This window comes from Amblyraja radiata, chromosome 10 (genome assembly GCF_010909765.2).
Source record: "Amblyraja radiata isolate CabotCenter1 chromosome 10, sAmbRad1.1.pri, whole genome shotgun sequence".
NCBI lineage: Eukaryota > Metazoa > Chordata > Chondrichthyes > Rajiformes > Rajidae > Amblyraja > Amblyraja radiata.
In genome coordinates, this window is record NC_045965.1 from 44921651 (window position 1) to 44941010 (window position 19360).

The 19360-nt window shown below is 38.1% G+C and overlaps 1 protein-coding gene across 5 annotated transcripts in view; it reads left to right on the plus strand.

The window, feature by feature from the left end:
- rnf220 (ring finger protein 220) overlaps positions 1–19360 on the plus strand; it is a 407730-nt gene that overhangs the window by 334134 nt on the left and 54236 nt on the right. For 3 of the 5 annotated variants that reach the window (XM_033028711.1, XM_033028714.1, XM_033028713.1), the window contains exons 7-9: positions 1161–1285; positions 7837–7975; positions 18381–18477. In XM_033028711.1, coding sequence (XP_032884602.1) covers positions 1161–1285; positions 7837–7975; positions 18381–18477 — 361 coding nt within the window. The remainder of the gene's footprint in view (positions 1–1160; positions 1286–7836; positions 7976–18380; positions 18478–19360) is intronic. The other 2 variants (XM_033028712.1, XM_033028715.1) reach the window with 1 other exon arrangement.

Sequence of the window (19360 nt, forward strand, 5' to 3'; positions counted from 1 at the left end):
ATTTACTTTTTATCAGTGTATGTTTAAAGCTCCTCACCAATATCACCCTTGCAAGTATGAGCTAGGTCATGTAAAGATCAGTTAATTTAACATCTGTGCAGGACTTTGTTGCTGAGAATAACCTTCTGAAACTGTCATTGGCAGACATGGATGTTCAATGCGCTGTAGGAATACATGGGAGTAGAACTCTGGGAGGAAATTTTTTCTAAGGATATATATGCTGTATCTAATATACATAGCTTGAGTAAACTAACAGAAAAAATTATGTTGCATATTTTCTACATCTGATGAAAATCTGATCTAAATTAAATACTGCAATATTGTAATCAATATTTCATACTCTTTAATTCTTCTCTGCACCTTTTTGAGCAGAAATTGTTGTGAACTGAATCTTCTCACAGTGTATGCATACTATTTAACAATATTTTCTCTAAGCACGAGGCTAATACCATAACCTCCTAATAAACTGGGCAACAATATATTGCTAACTGTATGATCTAATTGAGTTTCCTTGTTTAAACTGTTCAGTGACTTTAATTTAGCAGTCAGAAGATTGTGTTACTATTGATATGTTGACAATTTGCTGTCGTTGCTCTGATGCTTATTTGCAAGCGCAGATTTATTTTTTGCAATACAGTAATGACTAAATAACCATTCTAATATAAGTGCATCAAGCTCGCATGAATCACAAGATAAATCATCAATTATATGTTGTTTTTAAATGGGATTGTTTAAGAAAGAAAATGTAATCCAGAATATTGGAGAATCCTAAAAAAAAAGTTTGAATGGGTGAGCAAAATTTAGGTTGCCATATTGGGTGCCTTGCTGTAGCATAGACTATCACATAGTACCTTCATCCTTAGAACCAACTTTAACTTTGCAGAGACCCTCATAGCAATGCTGTGCGTGGTACATAGTCATTATTTAATTGGAGGCATTTTGTCTATGAGCAGTACACTTACTTGTGAGAATACTTTTGGTGGGATATACTTTGACTAGACTCTTGAGTAGTGGTCTGCTGAAATGTATTTATTCCCTTCTAAATATGTAAGCATTTTGTTTAAAATCCAGCTGCTGTAAAGATATAATGCGTTTTAAAATTATGTATTTTACCAGAAAGAATATTGATAGTAAATTTGTATTTCTTTCTTGTCTTTCAGCACGGATAGGGAAAAACAAGAGGAAGAAGGCCTCAGACGATGGCCAGGTATGTCCACTATGCAATGAGACGCTCTCTGGATCTGTGGAGGAGATGAGTAGACATGTGGAAGCCTGCCTGGACCAGGTAGTTGATGGGCATGTTGGGGCATCAATAAGCTTTTTTTTCCGCTCATACTGCATCAGAGGCTGGTTTAAAACATTTGTGGAATGCCTTTCTATTAGGATATGAATTTATTTCTGTTTTTCCAGATCCTTGGCAATATTCCCTGACCTACAGCCCTCATACCAGTAGTAATATCCATCATGTTCTACCAGCATTCTTGCATCTATCAAACATCTCTTCAGTGCCACCAAATCTCTGTGATCCTTCATAACCCAAGGCCAACCCAGCCTATTTCATTCAGCATGCCTATTTCATTCCCTTCACTTCACTCTTAATCACCTCCTGTCTGCATAGAAGTTCTTTGTTTCTTTCACCACCAGAGCACAATTGAACTTTCACCAGTTCTTGCTAAATTATGAAAAATGCCATATTGTTAAAATTCCAAACCTTATCACCCCTCCAAAAATAAATATTGCCCAACATCTATCCTCCAAAACGTCCAGCCTGTCAGCTGCTTGTAAAATAGAGCCATCTGTTTCCTTGCCTGCAATAATACATTAAATGCTCTCAGATATCATGACTGCAGATCTTCCTCTTCTCTTCACCTGGAATAATTTCTTTGTATCGTCAAAAGCATAATAACATATGTTACCGCTCTCATTTCCACATTCATACCTTTCTACTTGCAGATTCTAGAGAATCCTCATTTCCCCAGACTCTCTGTACTGCCTTACTCCTTCACTTCTCTCTCATCCCACTGTTAGAACAGAGGATTGGCTGCTTGTTGCCACAAAACCATTTGATATCATCCTATCTGCCACCTGTTCCATTTTCAATCTGGCACAACACAGAATGATTTTTCTAATTTCCTCTTGTATATACTGAGCTTCAAAATAAGGTAAGACATAAAATCAAACACAAAACTAAATAGATGTAAGAATCAACTTTAATATGTAGTTTCTGCAAAACTCTGCACATAATTGAGACAGAAAAGACCACTTGCGTTTTCATAATAACATGTCATGCCAACAATTTCATACATCTGATCACCGTAAAATGGTGGCATGATGCATAGTACATCACATGCCACAGTATGTCTTTGTTTGAACTATGAGGCAATGATATATCAATATTACTGGTAATAAAAATTGTTTCCAAATTTGCAAACAAATATACATCATCCTGCAAATATTTAATGGGGCCCATTCTAAATTTTTGTTAAACTTTTTTTTAAATGCCAAAGAAGCAGCAATTTATATACAATTTTTAGTGTCAATTGTTATTCCTAGCAGAGTAGAATTCCTTTAGTGTAGGTAACTCTTAACTTTTTATTTACTTGTTATTTAATCATTTGTTATTTTATCAACTTTAGTTGGATTTCAAAAAACACGTACCTCAGCTGTTTTAGTGTGCTATAGTGTTTCAGTATGTAAAGGAGTGTTCATTATATTTTAACTCCTTGCCTGCCATCAAATAAATCCAGGCTGACGATGGGACAGTTAGAAAAAGAGATATGTAACTTTTCCAAATGTTGTTAACAGCAATTCACATAAACACTGTTGAATCCACAGATGGACAAAAATCATCGTACCGATTTAAAGTGGGTCAGAGCAGAGGAAATGGATTTTGAGTAGACGGATATGCCAAGATTATCTTAACACCTTACTCTCTTGGTTAGATCTGCTGTCTGAGTAATAGGTTGAATTTGGAGTCCTTTAACAGCAGGCACAGTTGGCAGTCCCTTCAATGAGTTGAGAGATGTGATCTGGTTGAGGCTTTTATGATTGCAGTCAGGAGGAGGGATAGGAATATGAAAACATGACTTAAAAATATAATAGTATGTGTGGTAGACTTCTTATGGCTGCTCTACCATTCAGTAAAATCTTGCCTGATTATTTTCACCTCAGCGTCACTTTCCTGCACTAATTCCATTTCCTATGATTTTGTTATTTTCCGACAAATATTCCGTCATTCTCCGTCTTGAATATACTCTGACTGAGCATCTTTGGCACTTGTATAGAAAATTCCAAAGGTTCACTGACCTTGCGGTGAAGTGATACCTCATGAATGGCTCATGAATGGCTGATTCCTATTCTTTGAGGTTCATCCCTTGTACTACTACAGGGGACCCCTGTGTTCCAGGGGAAGGAAGGGCTACGTTTCTAACAAGGATTTTCTGCAATCCAACGGCATGTCATCTTCACGTGCGCAAGAGAAGCGAGTTGAAAAAAATTGTGTTTCTTTACCTTTTTTCACAAATTCCATGAGAACAATTTTTATTCTGGATTTCAACACTTGGGTAGTGAACTGGATTTTGTCAGGATGGATTTACGTTCGCCAATCAGCTGTAAGATAGGGGTCACTTGTTCTGGAGCCATGGAAACATTATTCCTGATTTACGCTGCTAGGCCCCAAGATACAGTGCATTCAGAACGTATTTGGGCCTTTTTCCACATTTTGATATGTTACAGCCTTATTCTAAAATGGATTAATTTATTTTATTTTATCATCAATCTACACACAATACCCCATAATAAAAAAGCAAAAACAGGTGTTTAGACATTTTTGCAAAGTAATTAAAAATAAATAACATATCACATTTACATAAGTATTCAGACCCTTTACTCAGTACTTTGATGAGGCACTTTTGGCAGCCTCAAGTCTTCTTGGGTATGACGCTACAAGCTTGGCACGCCTGTATTTGGGTAATTTCTTCCATTCTTCTCTGCAGATCCTCTCAAGCTATCGGGTTGGATGGGGAGCGTCGATGCACAGCTATTTTCAGGTCCCTCCAGAGATGTTCGATCGGATTCAAGTCCGGGCTCTGGCTGGGCCACTCCAGGACATTCACAGACTTGTCACAAAGCCACTCCTGCTTTGTCTTGGTTGTGTGCTTAGGGTCATTGGCCTGTTGGAAGGTGAACCTCTGCCCCAGTCTGAGGTCCAGAACGCTCTGGAGCAGGTTTTCATCAAGGATCTCTCTGTACTTTGCTCCATTCATCTTTCCCTCGATCCTGACTAGTCTCCCAGTTCCTGCCGCTGAAAAACATCCCCACAGCATGATGCTGCGACCACCATGCTTCACCTAAGTTAGTGAGATCATTGGTGCTCTTTCACCCAACACTATATATTTACCTCATAACTCTTAACACCTATGGATGACAAAAATCTGTTTAAGATTTAAAACCTATGGTTGACCCATTGTCAATAGTTTTTGCAGAAGAACAATAAATCACTTTCCCATCCCTATCACATAGAAGAGTTTACTAATTTTATCCTTGAGGTTCAGCCTCTCGTCTTCACTTTCTCCAGTCAGCATAATTTGTTTCGCTCCCTCTACATTAGCATACAATCTAAGGAAATATTTTCATCATTTTAAATTTATTTTACAAGATATGTTGCTAGTTAACAAGTTCAACGTATGTTGCCTATCCCAAATAGGATTGAGCTGCCTTTCTTGAGCTGCTGAAGTCCTGCAGATGAAGCTATTCCATCACTTGTGAAGAGCTTTTGGACTTAAACCACTGAGGAACATACAGAAATTTATTTCCAAGTCAGGATGTTGATGGGCTTGGAGGGGAACAACCACTTGCTGGTATTCCCGTGTGTCCTCTGGCCTTTTTGGATGTGTAGGTTGTAAACTGATCTGCACTTTGCAGATATTATGCACTGAAAACCCAGTGTATTTGTGGTGGATATTTCGGGTGGTGGTTAAGTTGCATGTCAAATTGGCTACTTTTTCTTGATGGTGTATATCATTATGGTCAGGAGTACACTATCTGAGAGGATATACTGGTAACTTTCAGTAATGGAGTAGACAAGTTCCATCAGATTTTTGACTTGTTCCTGGTAGATAGTGTAAATGCTTTGGGCTACCAGGCAGAGAGAAGATAGTATTGGGGATGTGGACTTAATTGTGTAGCTATTTTACAGAACCAGGCTGGCCTTGTGGGCCAAATGAGTTCTTTTGAAGCTGTAATTATCTTTGATCCTACTCAGGCCAAAAATTACCATACTTTTGAAATTATTGCTATTATTTATATTATTTGCTGTATGGTTGTCAGAATTTTTTCATTATGATAAGTAGATATTTGTTCTTTTCCTTATCACATTTCCCTTATCTCGAAAAATTTTGATCCACTATCTCTCAGTTATCAAATTAAACCAAGTCCTAATTTTTTTTTAAGTTAACAATTGAAGCAAAATAATTATGGGAAATACAAATAGGTATTTGGATTAAATACCTATTTAATAAATAGGTATTTGGATTAAATCTTTTATGTATAAATTTCTCTGCTTTTCTTCTGGGCAGCTTTAGCTGAGGACACCATCAATCTCTGTTTCTTTTTGTTTCACTTCGTAATTAGCTTTGTAAATTTAGCTCTGTAGAGTTTACTTAGTATGTAAGCGGGTTCTATTAATAAGAAAACATATCAAGATGTCGAGGAAAAAATATAGATATCGTAAAAAAAAGTCATTTTAAGTTAATTTCTATAATATCTAAAATCTAGAAAAGTAACAACATTTCTTCCAAATTGCAGAGTAGTTGAATCAATCTACATATTTCAGGTACAGTGGTTGATTTCCTTTGAATCAATTTACAATACATTTCATAACTTTTAATTTAAATTCTGTTTTAGGAATTATCTCATTTATCCAAAGAATGCAACTTTGCATAAATATTCTCTCAATTGTTCCAATGAAACACAGAGAAGCAGAAGGAAAATGCAGCCAGTCCATACAATTACCATCTAGGGTGCACAGATTTCTAATATAAATTATTACTGGATTGGGGAGGAAACCACAGAAAAAGGAGTGTGAAAAATAATAGTGGCAGTTTTTTTTAATGTGGGGGTTCTGTGGCTGTAATTTACATTAAAAAGAAATTATTTATTGAGCAGTGAATGTAAGAAGTGATAACTAGAATTACTATCTGAGCTAACACTATTTGAGGAATTTATAGTATTACGCAAGTGGATAAATTACATCTTGAACTGATATCAGTTTTCTTCAAAGAACAGCAAGTGAGTAAATTGAAGACAACTCAATGAATTTGAATCTGCAGACCCAACCTTGAATATAAAGAGGCTTTATATTCTTTAGTGGCTGCATGGACCAAACTTTCTGCAGTGTTCCTTCTGCAGCCTTTCCGTAAGACACAGCAGATCGCACAGTATGGGAACATTGACCCTGCCTTTAGACAGCATATAGAACAGAAACAGAAATAATTTTATTGCCACACAACCAAGGTCGGTGGTATTTGGGTTGCCAGCAGCGATACAATAATAAAGAACACAACCACATTAAAATTTTACACAAACATCCACCACAGCATTCATCACTGTGGTGGAAGGCACAGAACTTGGCCAGTCCTCCTCCATTTTCCCCCGTGGTCGGGACCACCACCCTCCACAGCCGTTGCTGCGGGCATCCAGATGGTAAGGGACAAAGTCAAGGTGAGTCCAGGATCGGCTCTTCCCAACCAGAGACCGCGGCTTCAGGCTGGTGTAGGCCGCAGGCCGGCGGTCAAAATTTTAAAGTACCTGCCGTGCCGCAGCCGGAAGCACCACAGTCTGCAGGGCCGGCGGTCGAAGCTCCCCTCCTGGGGTGATGTTAAGTCCATACCGCACCCGCGGTAGAAGACGGCCGCGGGCCGGCGGTGGAAGCTTCTTCCACCCTGGTCCCCAACGTGAGATCCCGGGCTGTAGACGCCGCACCAGCTGGAGCTCTGCAGACCGCGGCTTCAGGCTGCCGGCTGCCGCGGGCCAGCGTAACGGAGCGCTCCCCTCCAGCGAGGTCTCACCCGCTCCGCGCCGAGAGTCCACGCTGTGCCCGCCGCTGAAGCTCCGGGCGCGTCTCCGGGAAAGTCGGCGCCGATCCTTGATGTTAGGCCACGGGGGAGGCGGCCTGAAAAAGTCGCCTCTCCATGGAAGAGGCGGCCGAAACGGTTTCCCCCTTACCCCCCACACCACCCCCCACACATAACACACCAAGAAACATCAAAAACAGACTTTTAAACATACTAAAAAAAAATAAAAAAAGTTGAAAAAAAGACGGACACGCTGCCGACAGGCTGCTGCCAGTGCAGCGCCCCCTACATAGATAGATTCAATGGACTTCTGACAGGAATTTTCCATGATGATCAAAGAACATTACAGAACTTAAAACATTCAGGAAGAAATAAGTAAATAGACAATATTAAAATATTGATAAATTTATTTAAAAACACATTAAACAGCAGTTATATATACAATGAAGTAAACCTACATAAATGCACCTCCTGGATGGCGTGAGGCTGAGGGGTCAGATATGAGGTATATCCAACCCTTAATTCCAGCAATTTATAGAATGGTGTGTGTGGGTTGGGAGAGAGGTCAGAAGAGGATGTACCAGACATCCTGCACATTCCCAATTTCCATGTTGTATCGAGCATGGATGTCCAGAGCGCATCGCCACATGCATTGCAGGTAGCCACTGGTTCCTTATGGATCCGCTGACGAGCAACTGCATATTCCAGCCCAGTTGAATTGTTTAAAGCATTAATTATTCAAATGGTTTATTTTAATCCACAGAGAGATGGCTCTTACACAAATGATGATGAGTCTGTGGACATAGAAAATGAAAGTGCAAGCGGGAACAGATTTGAAGAATATGAATGGTGTGGACAGAAGAGAATACGCGCTACAACCTTATTAGAAGGTGGCTTTCGTGGTATGCAATATTTTGAAGGTTTATTCTTTTATTGTTTAGCTAATCAAACTTTTATAATCATTCACCAAAAGACAATTTAAAATTAATGCTTTTGAAAGCTGCTTGTCTTTTGTATGTTTTGAACTTTTTGAAAAGTGCCAGAATACTTGGTGCTGTCTATGTAATCTGCATCTAGGATTTCTACTTTTGGCCAGGTTCAAAACCAGATGGATGAATAGCTTTGATGAAGAGAAGATGTTCTGATATTTAAATAAAAATGTCATATAATTTCCAATAAATGTTGGTCGAAAAGTGATTGATAGTCTTGTTTGTGAGAGAGAGAGAGAGAGAGAGAGAAAGAGCGAGAGAGAGAGACAGCGAGAGAGAGAAATAAAAACAACAAAAAGCATGACATTGCATTTACATAACAGCTATCACCTTCCCAAAACACCTTGGGGACAGGACATAGGGTGGTGTTTACACATTTGGCATTTTTTCTTGGGTTGAAGTGACATCTAATCTAGTTAATTGATGATCTTGGTTCGAAGAGGATTACTAACACATCACACAAGTCTCTGCATTGCCATACCTTGAAGCTTCTCAAATTTATTTTCCTAAAACCCTTACAGATTGATCCTGGACATTTTTTATTCCAATTTTTTTTTAAGCCAACATTAGTCCTCTGGCATGGTCAACTGAATTTAGTAGTAAGTTATTTTCAGAATAATGTGGTTCAGTTCCATTCATGGCTCTTCAGCAAAAGAACCAGTTCATACCTGAATGCAGCAAAAAATAGACTATTAAATTGTCAATAATTATTTTCTTTAACCAGAAAGATTCTAACTACCTGTCCTTGCCATTCAGTGCATAAACAATGGTGCGCCCCTCAATATTTGTCTCTTTTTGCATTGACAAGAAACACACCAGAAATGGGAGCACTCCCACCTGCATCTTTCCTTCCAAATCATGCACTACACTCAATTTGTAAATATATTACCATAACTTCATTGTTGCTCAGTTCTAAACTTTAAAATGATGTATTACCTGAAAGGGATTTATTATGACAAAAGCTCAGAATTCTACTGACTTCACAAAATCTTTCTATTGCCAAGCAGATACAAGTTAGAAGTATGATAGAATGCAGTCCACTTGCCTGGGCAACAGCATTCTCGATCAAAGACCATCTAATGAATTGGCACCCACCACTACCACTTTGAGTAACTCAGCGGATCAGGCGGGTCTGACCCGCTGAGTTACTCCAACATTTTGTGTCTATCTTCGGTATAAACCAGCATCTGCAGTTCTTTCCTACACTACCACTTTGAGCATTTACTCTTTCCACCATTGGCACACTGTTGTTCCAAATATATAATATAGAGGACGTACTATAGCAACTTGACAAAGCTTTGTTAGTAGCACCTTCAAGTACTTTGCTGTCTTCAGCCAAGAAGAGCTGGGGGAGCAGGCATATCAACTGAACGGCTCATTTAAGTTGCATATCATTATAAATTATTTTGCAATTTTTCAGATTAATTGGGTAAAAATTTCCAAACACTGTCCCCGTACCTGAATAACAATGCAAGGTTTCTGCACCATGTGGACTGCACAAGTTTGAGAAAGCACAATTTTTTTTTAAGGGAAAATGAAAGTCATAGAAATGCAGAAACTGAAAAGCTGCAACAAAAATAAAACAAAATTGCTGGAAACCCTCAGTAGGTCAGACTACATCAGTTCGGGGTTTCAGGTCTAGACGAGATATTTCCTTTGTTGTAACTATACTTTCAACCTTCCCACCTCTCTGGACCAATTTTCTCCCTTCCCAAGTTCCTGTTAAGGGTCTTCAACCTGAAACATTAGCTGTTATACTTTCCACAAAGCTGGGGGTTGCAAGGTTCTTTGTTTCTATATTATCTTTTCAACGGTAGCTATGATGGGTTATAGTTATTAGGACAACCACATTCCATGTTTGACATTTTTAGAAAAATTGTCATTTATTTTTTTATGAGAAAGTAAAATGGATTTTGACAAAGCATTAATGAATATCTTCTGTAGTTAATGAGCAATGGCAAGATTTTATTCTGCAGAAATTTGTGAGAAAGACTGAAATTCAGCTGGTAAATTTCCTTTAAAGAAATATGTCAAATCAAGCCATTTGTTCATTCCTGATATTTGACCTTAACTTGACCAGCCCTGGGAATGTAATTTTAGTGAGGCTCTGCTTTTGGCTCACTGAGGGCAGAATAGCTGAGAAATGAGAGCTTGTCAAACAAAATTCCCTGTTATCTCCCTTGTTTTACCTAAATGAGGTAGGGCAAGGAGCACAGTGTCTCATTTCAAAAGTTATAAAATATTAAAAAAGCTGTGTCTAGTGGGAGCTGCCAGGGGGATTGCAGGTACAAGGGCTACGATCAATTTGTACCGTTTTTCTAATGAAAGATCCAGAGTTTGTGTCAGATGCGCTTCACAGCTAGGCCTGTCATGTCGACTGAAGAATAAGTCGGTATTCTCAGCTAGCTTGAAAGGACGTGAATGTATGCTTGGCACAATCTTTAAGAAACCACATCACGGTCTCATTATTGGACCAGATTATTTTGTTTAAAGGTGCAGAAATGAATGTTGGAGCAAAATATTTTAAGCTCAGCAAATGTGAACTATAAGTTATTTGGTACACTGTTCTGGATGGATACAAACCATAGGCATATTTTTAAAAGAAAGTAGCATGCTGGCTCATAGGTTTTATAATTTGATTGGTGCTACTGATTGCTATTTTAGGAATTTAACTGTATAGTTGTAGTTCACTCAAAGCAAGCTTTCCATTTCAGGTATAATAGACATTTTGAGCAAGGTCATTTCATAGAAAGTGTTCATACGACTTTTTGATTGCTTCAAATTTGTCATCTGTTACATCATTGCCCGAACTCTGAAATGTGACTGTTGCTGTCCCAAATTTAAATTCATTTGTAGCTGAAATTAAGTTGCGTATTCCCTCTCTACATTTTTTTGTTTCTGGAATTAGTTCTGCTCACATTAGTAGTTGTTAATGAGATATTCTTCATGCTATTGAATAGTTTTATAGCACAAAGAAGTGGTAAAATGGTGTGCGTGAGAATGTAATGTATAGCTATTCACATAGCAATTGGCTAACAGGCTGCTTTGATGTTTTTTGTTTTATGCCATTCCAATATTCATTTTTGACCATTTTAAAATGACAAGGAACACGGCAAACACCAATATTTTAAATAGAAGAAGGAGCACTGATATTTCAAAGCTTTGTTTCCTTTTACATCACCTTAAACATGGTGTTTTTATTCAGAGTATCATACACTTTAGAGAAAAAGTAATAAATCCATTAATCCAAAAATTGAATTGATTCAGCCTAAACCAGGGCTATCATCTTTAAATGATTCACTGCAGTTTAAAGAAAGTGACTGAACAGTAACTAACTGAGGCTGCTTACAGATAGCAGACTATTGACATACTGTGGATGAAACTATAGTAACTGTGGAATGAGCAAGCAGATAAGAAAGTAATGATGGCATCAGAAAATGTTTGATGCTGTGCTTTCATACCTGCTTTGTAATGTGACTTCAAAGCTGATGGGGGGGGGGGGGGTTGTTCTGCCTGAGCAAGTCCCCACTCACTGCAAGCCACTGACTGAGGAAATCTTTGGTTGTTATTTCGGCCTGAGCAGATGGGACTAAGTAGATTAGGTAGCGATAGGTCAGAGGCGGCCAGTTGTTCCCTTCTGTTCAGTTCCATTTAGGGATTTTGGGTCGATTGGCATCATGTGTCATTCCTCTAGTGATATCGCTCAGGTATTGATCCAGTCTAGACAAGAGCTGGAGGCATCGCAAAGAACGTGTGCTGCACCATGCATAATGTGATTGAAAGGCAGTTAAAATGGCACTGACCTTTTCAGGGAGGATTAGATTGCCTGCCAAGTCTGTTTAAAGCAAGTGATAACGCGTGGTAAGGAAAACTGTCCCGACAACTTCAGAGAGAGAGAGGGAGGTTGAGCAGGAATGTTGTACAGACCTCTACTGGGCTCTTTGAAATAGCACTGCGTATCTGTTGTACAGATTTGAAGAGGATTGTATATTAGAAAGAAAATTCACAGTTTGGGCTCAGAAAATGGAAGAACTTGCAGAAATCTTGTAATCTTGACGTAGTTTACAAGCTTATAATGTTCACTTCTGAATGTAGGGTATCAATTAATTTAACAGATCTGTGCTTTTATTTAATGTTTCAGTTGAAAACTTGAAGGTCATAAACTGGGTATAGTTTTGGTTCTTCCATTTATTCTGGTGTGTTAATAGAGTAACATTCGGAGTAGAATGAAGTTCTTGAGCTAATCTTAGTATCAAAATCTGTTAAAATTGCTTAGGAAAATTCAAGGGAGGTTCCCCGAATTTGAAATTTGATGGACAATGGTGTGTAAACTTGTTCAGTTTATGTGTGAAGTGGTGCTTAAGGTATATCATGGGGTTAATGTCCCATTTTTTCTGTTTCAAATAAGACTATAACTATGAATTTTATCCTGAAATAGGAATTGAGGGAATAACATTGTTATATATTTATATTGATACTAACAATATGCTATCTGAGAAAATCTTCCACAATGAATTGGATCGATTCGTGTTTGTCCTACCAGGTGAGATAACCTGAGTTGTATGGGTTTGGTAGAGAAGAAAACTGACACATTATACATCAGAACACAATCCAGTTCAATTTATAGTCGACACTTTGTGTGGATAACCAATATTGAAATCTTAACAGAGATGCAGTATCTTTTGTGGCAGGCAATATAATGGTTGGATTTGAAATGTGCAGCTTAGGATGGACTAATTTGGAATCGGTATTGAATTGTTGAGTGATGTAAAAATATGGAATCTTTTCAGAAAGACATTAAAATTTACAGCTATCTTTGAAATGAAAATTGAGAGTTTTACTTTGAGTTACCCTCTCTATATTTTCCAGTATAATTTGATAGTTTGAATGAGACTAGGAGCTTATGCTTAGATCTGTCTACATTGATTTATAACCTTTTTAATGTGCTATTCTTTTGTTGCAGTGTGAGTTTATGGTCATGGAGGATTTTCCTAATCATTCACATGGATGTGCATTTTGTACACTTGACACTTTTCTCAACAAGAACACCCAAAAATGCAATAACAATTTCCATCTTCCAATCGCTCCCCCAATTTTCCCACTGGGTTCCTGTTGGTTGAAATTTGGTTCATGTAAAGTGACTGTTTCATTTAATTTGACCATTCATGTGACAGTCATTCCACTCTGCATGAGGTGCTTTGTTAGAAAACATTGAAAAGATGTCTTGAATTGCAGGTCGGATAATGAAATGTGCAGGACATTAGATATTGTCTTTTCCAGTTTAGATCTCAATTCAGATTCTGCACAATTGAATAATGACATCATACCAACCATACTTTGTGTATGTTCCACATTCATTTAGACCATAGTTGATTTATGTCTACCCACCTTGATCCAGATATATGGATGTTTCTATAATAATTTGTCTTTCCCGGAATGATATTTCCAAAAAGGGGCAGCAATTGAGGTTTAGCCTGCAAATCTATTGGGGCATGTGGTTTTGGTTGAGTAGATGATAGGACAGGTGGATGGTTTATCTAGAGTGTTGCACGGTGGCAAGGCAAAGTTAAAGAATGCACCTACCCAGAGTGAGAAAGCCTCCTCAGCAATGATCCAGATAGGATGATGACATGGGTAATTGCTGAGGTGATGCCTGCTGTTTGTGATGATCATGCATATTAAATAAACCATGATCAAAGTGTATTTTTCCAAATTATTCTCGGAATACACACAATTGTGCAGTGTAGCATTGGAATGCCGTTGATGGGGAAATTATTTAACTGAGTCCTATATCCATATTTAAAGTCAGTTTTCTTCCCTTTCATTATTTGACTAAATAAAGATATTTAGTGATATTTGTTTTTAAAAAAAAGCAATCTCACTTGAAAGGGGTTCATTTGATAAATATATTTATCATCCCTTCCTAAATGCCCTGACAATTAAACAGTTTACCAGTCCTCTATCTTCTTTTCCCGGAAAAGTTAATAGAATTGTAAATTTAGTTTAACACCTTGCCATGATAATCGTTGGTTTTCATGATTCAATTTAAAAAAAAATCATTAGCCTGACATACTCCTGGAAACCTGCACTTCAAGAAATATGATTTCTACCAGTGGATAATGGATGCTTGGGAGACTATACCCACAATATTAGGAAATGTTGAAATTTCCTCTTTACACATTTATGATTTCCCTCCAGTCCAAATGTAATTGACAGTGATTTGAGGCCATCTTATTTGGATTTCATATATTTATCCACAACAAGCCTGACTAAAACTTTCTGGTGAAATTGTATCTTTCATGCATCTATCTAGCTTGAAACTAATTGGCATGTTGTAGATCTTGCCAAACACACAGCTTGTATGCATATGAAAACACAGACTTTGTAGGCCTTTTGAGCAGCTTCTGATGGGGGCTAACTATATTTGACACACGGCAACTTCTTACCTCCACACCAGATAATTGCATTGTCAACTATTCTGCAAAGTGGCAGGTGACATCTGAGGCGATTGACTAGCAGAGTTGTTCTGTGTAGGACTGTCAGCTGTTCAATCAATAGAGTTTACAGAAGACACCCTGATTGCATCTGTAACTAATTTAACTTTGAAACCCCTAGCTCCCCTTTGCACAAAGTTGCAATTCTATTCAGGATGTGCACTGAGTGGCAGGTGAAAAAAATCAATGACGGCTTTCTGCGGTCGTGCAGTCGTGGGTTTTTGCTCTGCATGGTTAACAAGCAGTCATGACTTCAAATCAATGAACTGATCAATTGATTAAATTAACAGTGATTTTCTTTTGGGTTAGCAGGCAGGGTCATTGGATTATTAGTTGTGTTGTCTTTCGGGGTAACTCGCATTTATAAAATTTAAGGCTTATTAACAACTCAGCACTTGGAAATTCCACTTTCTCCTCTCTTTCAACATGTAATGTTAATTAGTTGGGCAGAAGCCTTGGCCTACTGGGAGTTGCGATATATTTGACAGGATTGGATTGGGTTACTGCAGCACAGGCCCTTTGCTTCCTCGCTCAGCAGTTCAGAAGCTAGTTAAGTAGTTCTGATAGGTAGAGCGTGATTGATGGGGAAGTTTGTCTCCGGTAGTGTCAGGGACTTATAGAGGTGTCATTCAAGATTGGCGCCTGAATTACTTGTCACATTCTGTGAAAGAATGGCAAAGAAACAAGGAACTGCTGCATTACTTTGTTTTTCTCTGCTAAATGACCCATGTCTTATCTGCTTGCTATTTCTATTGGTTGAAGGTTAAAAAGACAGGTTTAAATAAGCTTCATTTAAAAAGTCAGAAATTAAATCTCCCCCAAGAATTTTATTTCAATTGGACGTATTGAACAGTAGGAAAAACGTTTTTTTTTAATAAACAATTTGATAAGATACTCCGATCTGGCAGAGTGGTTGGTCTATTCATGTCCTGTTTATCAATAACTAAGCCTGCATATATCCATATATACCCTGGGACTTTAAAATGGGCAAAATTCAGATTTATAGTATGCTTCTTGATGTCTTAGATGAGAATAATGCAGAATTTTAAGGATTGGCTAATAGCAGTGAAATCCACAAGACAAGATAGCTTCAAATCCAAATCAATTCTGCAAAAGTATAACTTGCCTGTCGTATATAAACAAGCTGATAAACTCCACAGCTGATTTCTTGGTACTGCAATAATATGGCCAGCTTTTCTAATCTTTTTGTTGCCCTCACAGTAGTTCTTTATTCTTTATATTTTATTCTGTTTCAATTGTTTGCAGTTAAAAAGTACAGTTTATGACCTTCAGTTTCATTTTTATTTTACTCCTTCAAATGTTGGCATTGCTGGGTAGGCTGCTATTTATTACCCCACCCTAATTGCCATTGGGTAAATCACCTTCCTATACTGTTAAGAGTTCTTAGCGCTTTCAATGTAATGTTTGGCGTATACGATTGTTTCAGTGGCACAGCATTACTGATATCCTCATTTTACTCCATATTGATTTAATTAAAATACATTTCCCAGTTTCACACTGAGATACAAGTTCCAATCTCTGGTTCATTAGACCAGGTCTCAGGAATACTCAGCCAATAATGGCCTTTATAGGATGGTAGAGCAAAGAGTGGTTTGTTTGTTGTTGGCTGTTCATCACTCTTCACAAGACCATAACATCTAGTCTATATAGTGTTGCGATGTGTGTAGAGATGACTATGAACAATGCAGCACAGAAACGGTCTTTTAGCTCACTGTGTCCATACCGGCCAATCTAAATAAATCCTATCTACGTGCATGTGGTCCGTATGCCTCTATTCCCTGCCTGTTTATGTGGCTGTTCTAAATGACCCTTAAACAATTCTATTATAGTGGCTTCCACCCCACATCACCTGGCTGCTTGTACCAGGCACACCTACCACTGTCAGTTAAAAAAATACTTGATCTGGAATTTTCCTTTAAACCTTCACCCTTTCAACTTAAACCTGTGCTCTCAAGTATTCCCTGTCATTTTATATTTTCACTTAGAAAGCTTGATTTCTCTGATATTGTTTTGTATACTAAATGTTCAACATTTTTAAATTTGAATATTGTACAGCTGAAATATTGTAAGTGAAATGGTTCCTATTGTGGAACTAGTGGGTAGCATGTCAATTCAGAAATGATTGATCCATTTGCACTAATCAGTGAGAATAAAACACTTAATCTCATTCATAGGTGAAATGCGTACCCTGAGTAAGTTTCTTTAAGAAGCCAAATTGGATATCATGCAGCAGAAATTAACTCACACCTAAAAGCTGTAGCATATCCCCATAGAAGTGGTGATATTTACACCTAAACTTGTGTGGAAGAGGACTTTGCAAAACTGAACATTTTTGTTATAATGTGTGACTGGTACACTGAAAGCCTTATCAAGCCCAAGATGCACATTTCACCCCGAACAAGGAATGATGGTTTGTTGTTGGGTTCTTGTTAAGTCAGGGACTGGATGATTTGGTGACCTCAGAAAACTAAACATTTTTTGCGTGATTCATGCTGCTGTAAAAGGTGGTCTCCAGATTCATGGACATAGATTACAAGACTTACACCAAACCCAAACTAATTAGGAGCAGACGAGGGCATTCGATCCAATTTATGATTCCAGCTACCAAGACAGATGTGTACAGCAATTCGTTCTTCCCCCGCACAATTAAAGCATGGAATAATCTCCATCCTACTATAGTTACCCAACCAGATGCAACTAAATTTAAGGTAGCTCTTTCTTCCCAGAGGTTTAGAGATGAGCTTATTTGGTATTATGTACCCCCGCAGTATATCTTCAAAGTTTTATTTTGTCCTCTTTCTCCTTGCCAACTTTACTTTTGCCCTAGGTCTTCATAGTGCGAAGAGGCAGTGTTTCAATGGTGAAGGCTAAATTCAAAGTTTTAGTTTAGTTTAGAGATACTGCATGAAAACAGACCCTTCGGCCTACCGACTCCATGTTGACACACAAGTTATACACACTTCCTACACAATAGGGGCAAATTTACAGAGGCCAATGAACCTACAAACTTGCATGTCTTTGGGATGTGGGAGGAATCCGGAGCATGCAGAGGAAACACGCAGTCACAGGGAGAACATGCAAACCCCATACAGACAGCACCTGAGGTCAGGTTCGAACCCACGTCTCTGTCGCTGTGAGGCAGCAGCTGTACCAGTTACTCCACTGTGCAGCCTAGGTTTTATCTAGCCAGGATATATATTGCATGGGTATATTCATTTCTTTAAAAAAATGTGTTCTGATCTGAACTTTGAAAATGTTTATTGTCAGCAAACTTCAACATACGTTTATACAGTTTAGCTAAATTGTTCAATCGGTATCCAATTCCCTGTTATCCATTTGTTATCTATTATGAAGGGAGCCTTAATAATGTGCAGAGCATACTTTCCTTTTCTGTTCAACATGCTGATTTTACTTGAGATCTTTGCTCTATGTTGAACAAACATTCTCTGCATTCTGACTCAAAACTTGGGATAGACAGTTGCTTTGAAGAAATAACCAGTAATTTACTTTTGGTTTAAAATTGGCATTGAAAATTCATGAATAGAAATTAAGAATTTACTGGACGTGACTTATCTGTAAACTGCTGTTTTTTGCGTGGAGTAGATGGCAATGAGTATATAACGGAATGATAAAAATGCAGCTAATATTGTAGTGGGAACTATTAGTGGCAAATTTTCCAAAAAAGTGTAATATTTTACATTTTAACAAATGCAGAGAGAGAGAGTTCACTTTAACTTTAAACTGTTGTTATGTGTGTTGTGCTTTTACCTCATTATACACCATTGTTTATATTTTAAACATAGGATCCGGGTTTGTCACGTGCAGCAGTAAAGAGAACCATGATAGTGATGCAGATCTTGATGTGGATGGAGACGACACCTTGGAGTATGGGAAACCACAGCATCCTTTTTGTTGATAATTAAATGCATAACTATTAACCGGACAACCGGATTGCTTTTTGCAGAATTTTGCAGTGGAGTCTCCTATTTTTTTAAATAAAGAAGTATATTGACAATTCCCCTCCAATTGCTTAATAAATGTCAAGAAAATAAAGAGTAATAGGACATATCCTCACTGGATGCTAAGATTGGTCATGTTTACTCAGACCACGTTGCTTTATCCAGTGCCTTACAGACTAAGCATTTTGCTGGTTAGCTGGCTCCTGGCTGATGAGGAAACCAATGTAGATTAATGCAGTGCAAGACCTTTCTGGCTGTAATTGGCTTGCTGTATTCCCAGAACAGCTTTGACTGCCAGGTGGTCCCACCCTGACGATTGGTTATCATAGCGATCACAGGCCTTGAACGACCGTTTTATGGTTTAAAACAGTTTAACATACCTAAACATCTTAACATATTTTATAGATTTAGCCAGTTTAACATATCTAAACATTCTGACTGAAATGAAATGAGAGGTCTACTTGACTTTTATTCACAGCCATTTAATTCTACTTTTCAAAAGGTACTGCACTTGTGCCATGTCTAATCTGGCACAGGGTCAGTACTGGGAAATCTGTGAGTGTCAGCCTTGCCCAGTAGGATTCCATTAGGAGTCTATCAGTGCTGTGTAGATATCCTGGGATCAGTCCAGGGTAAGCTGCAATTTAGCATCTGTCAGAAATGCAACCTTCCACTTACAGGGTCCTCAGATATCTGTACCCAAGGACCTCCATTAAGACCCAAAACAGTGGCATTGATATTCATGTATTTCACTCATATAACAATCAGCACTTTAACTCCATCTCCCATTCCCAATCTGACCTTTCTGTCCTCCAGTGAAGCCC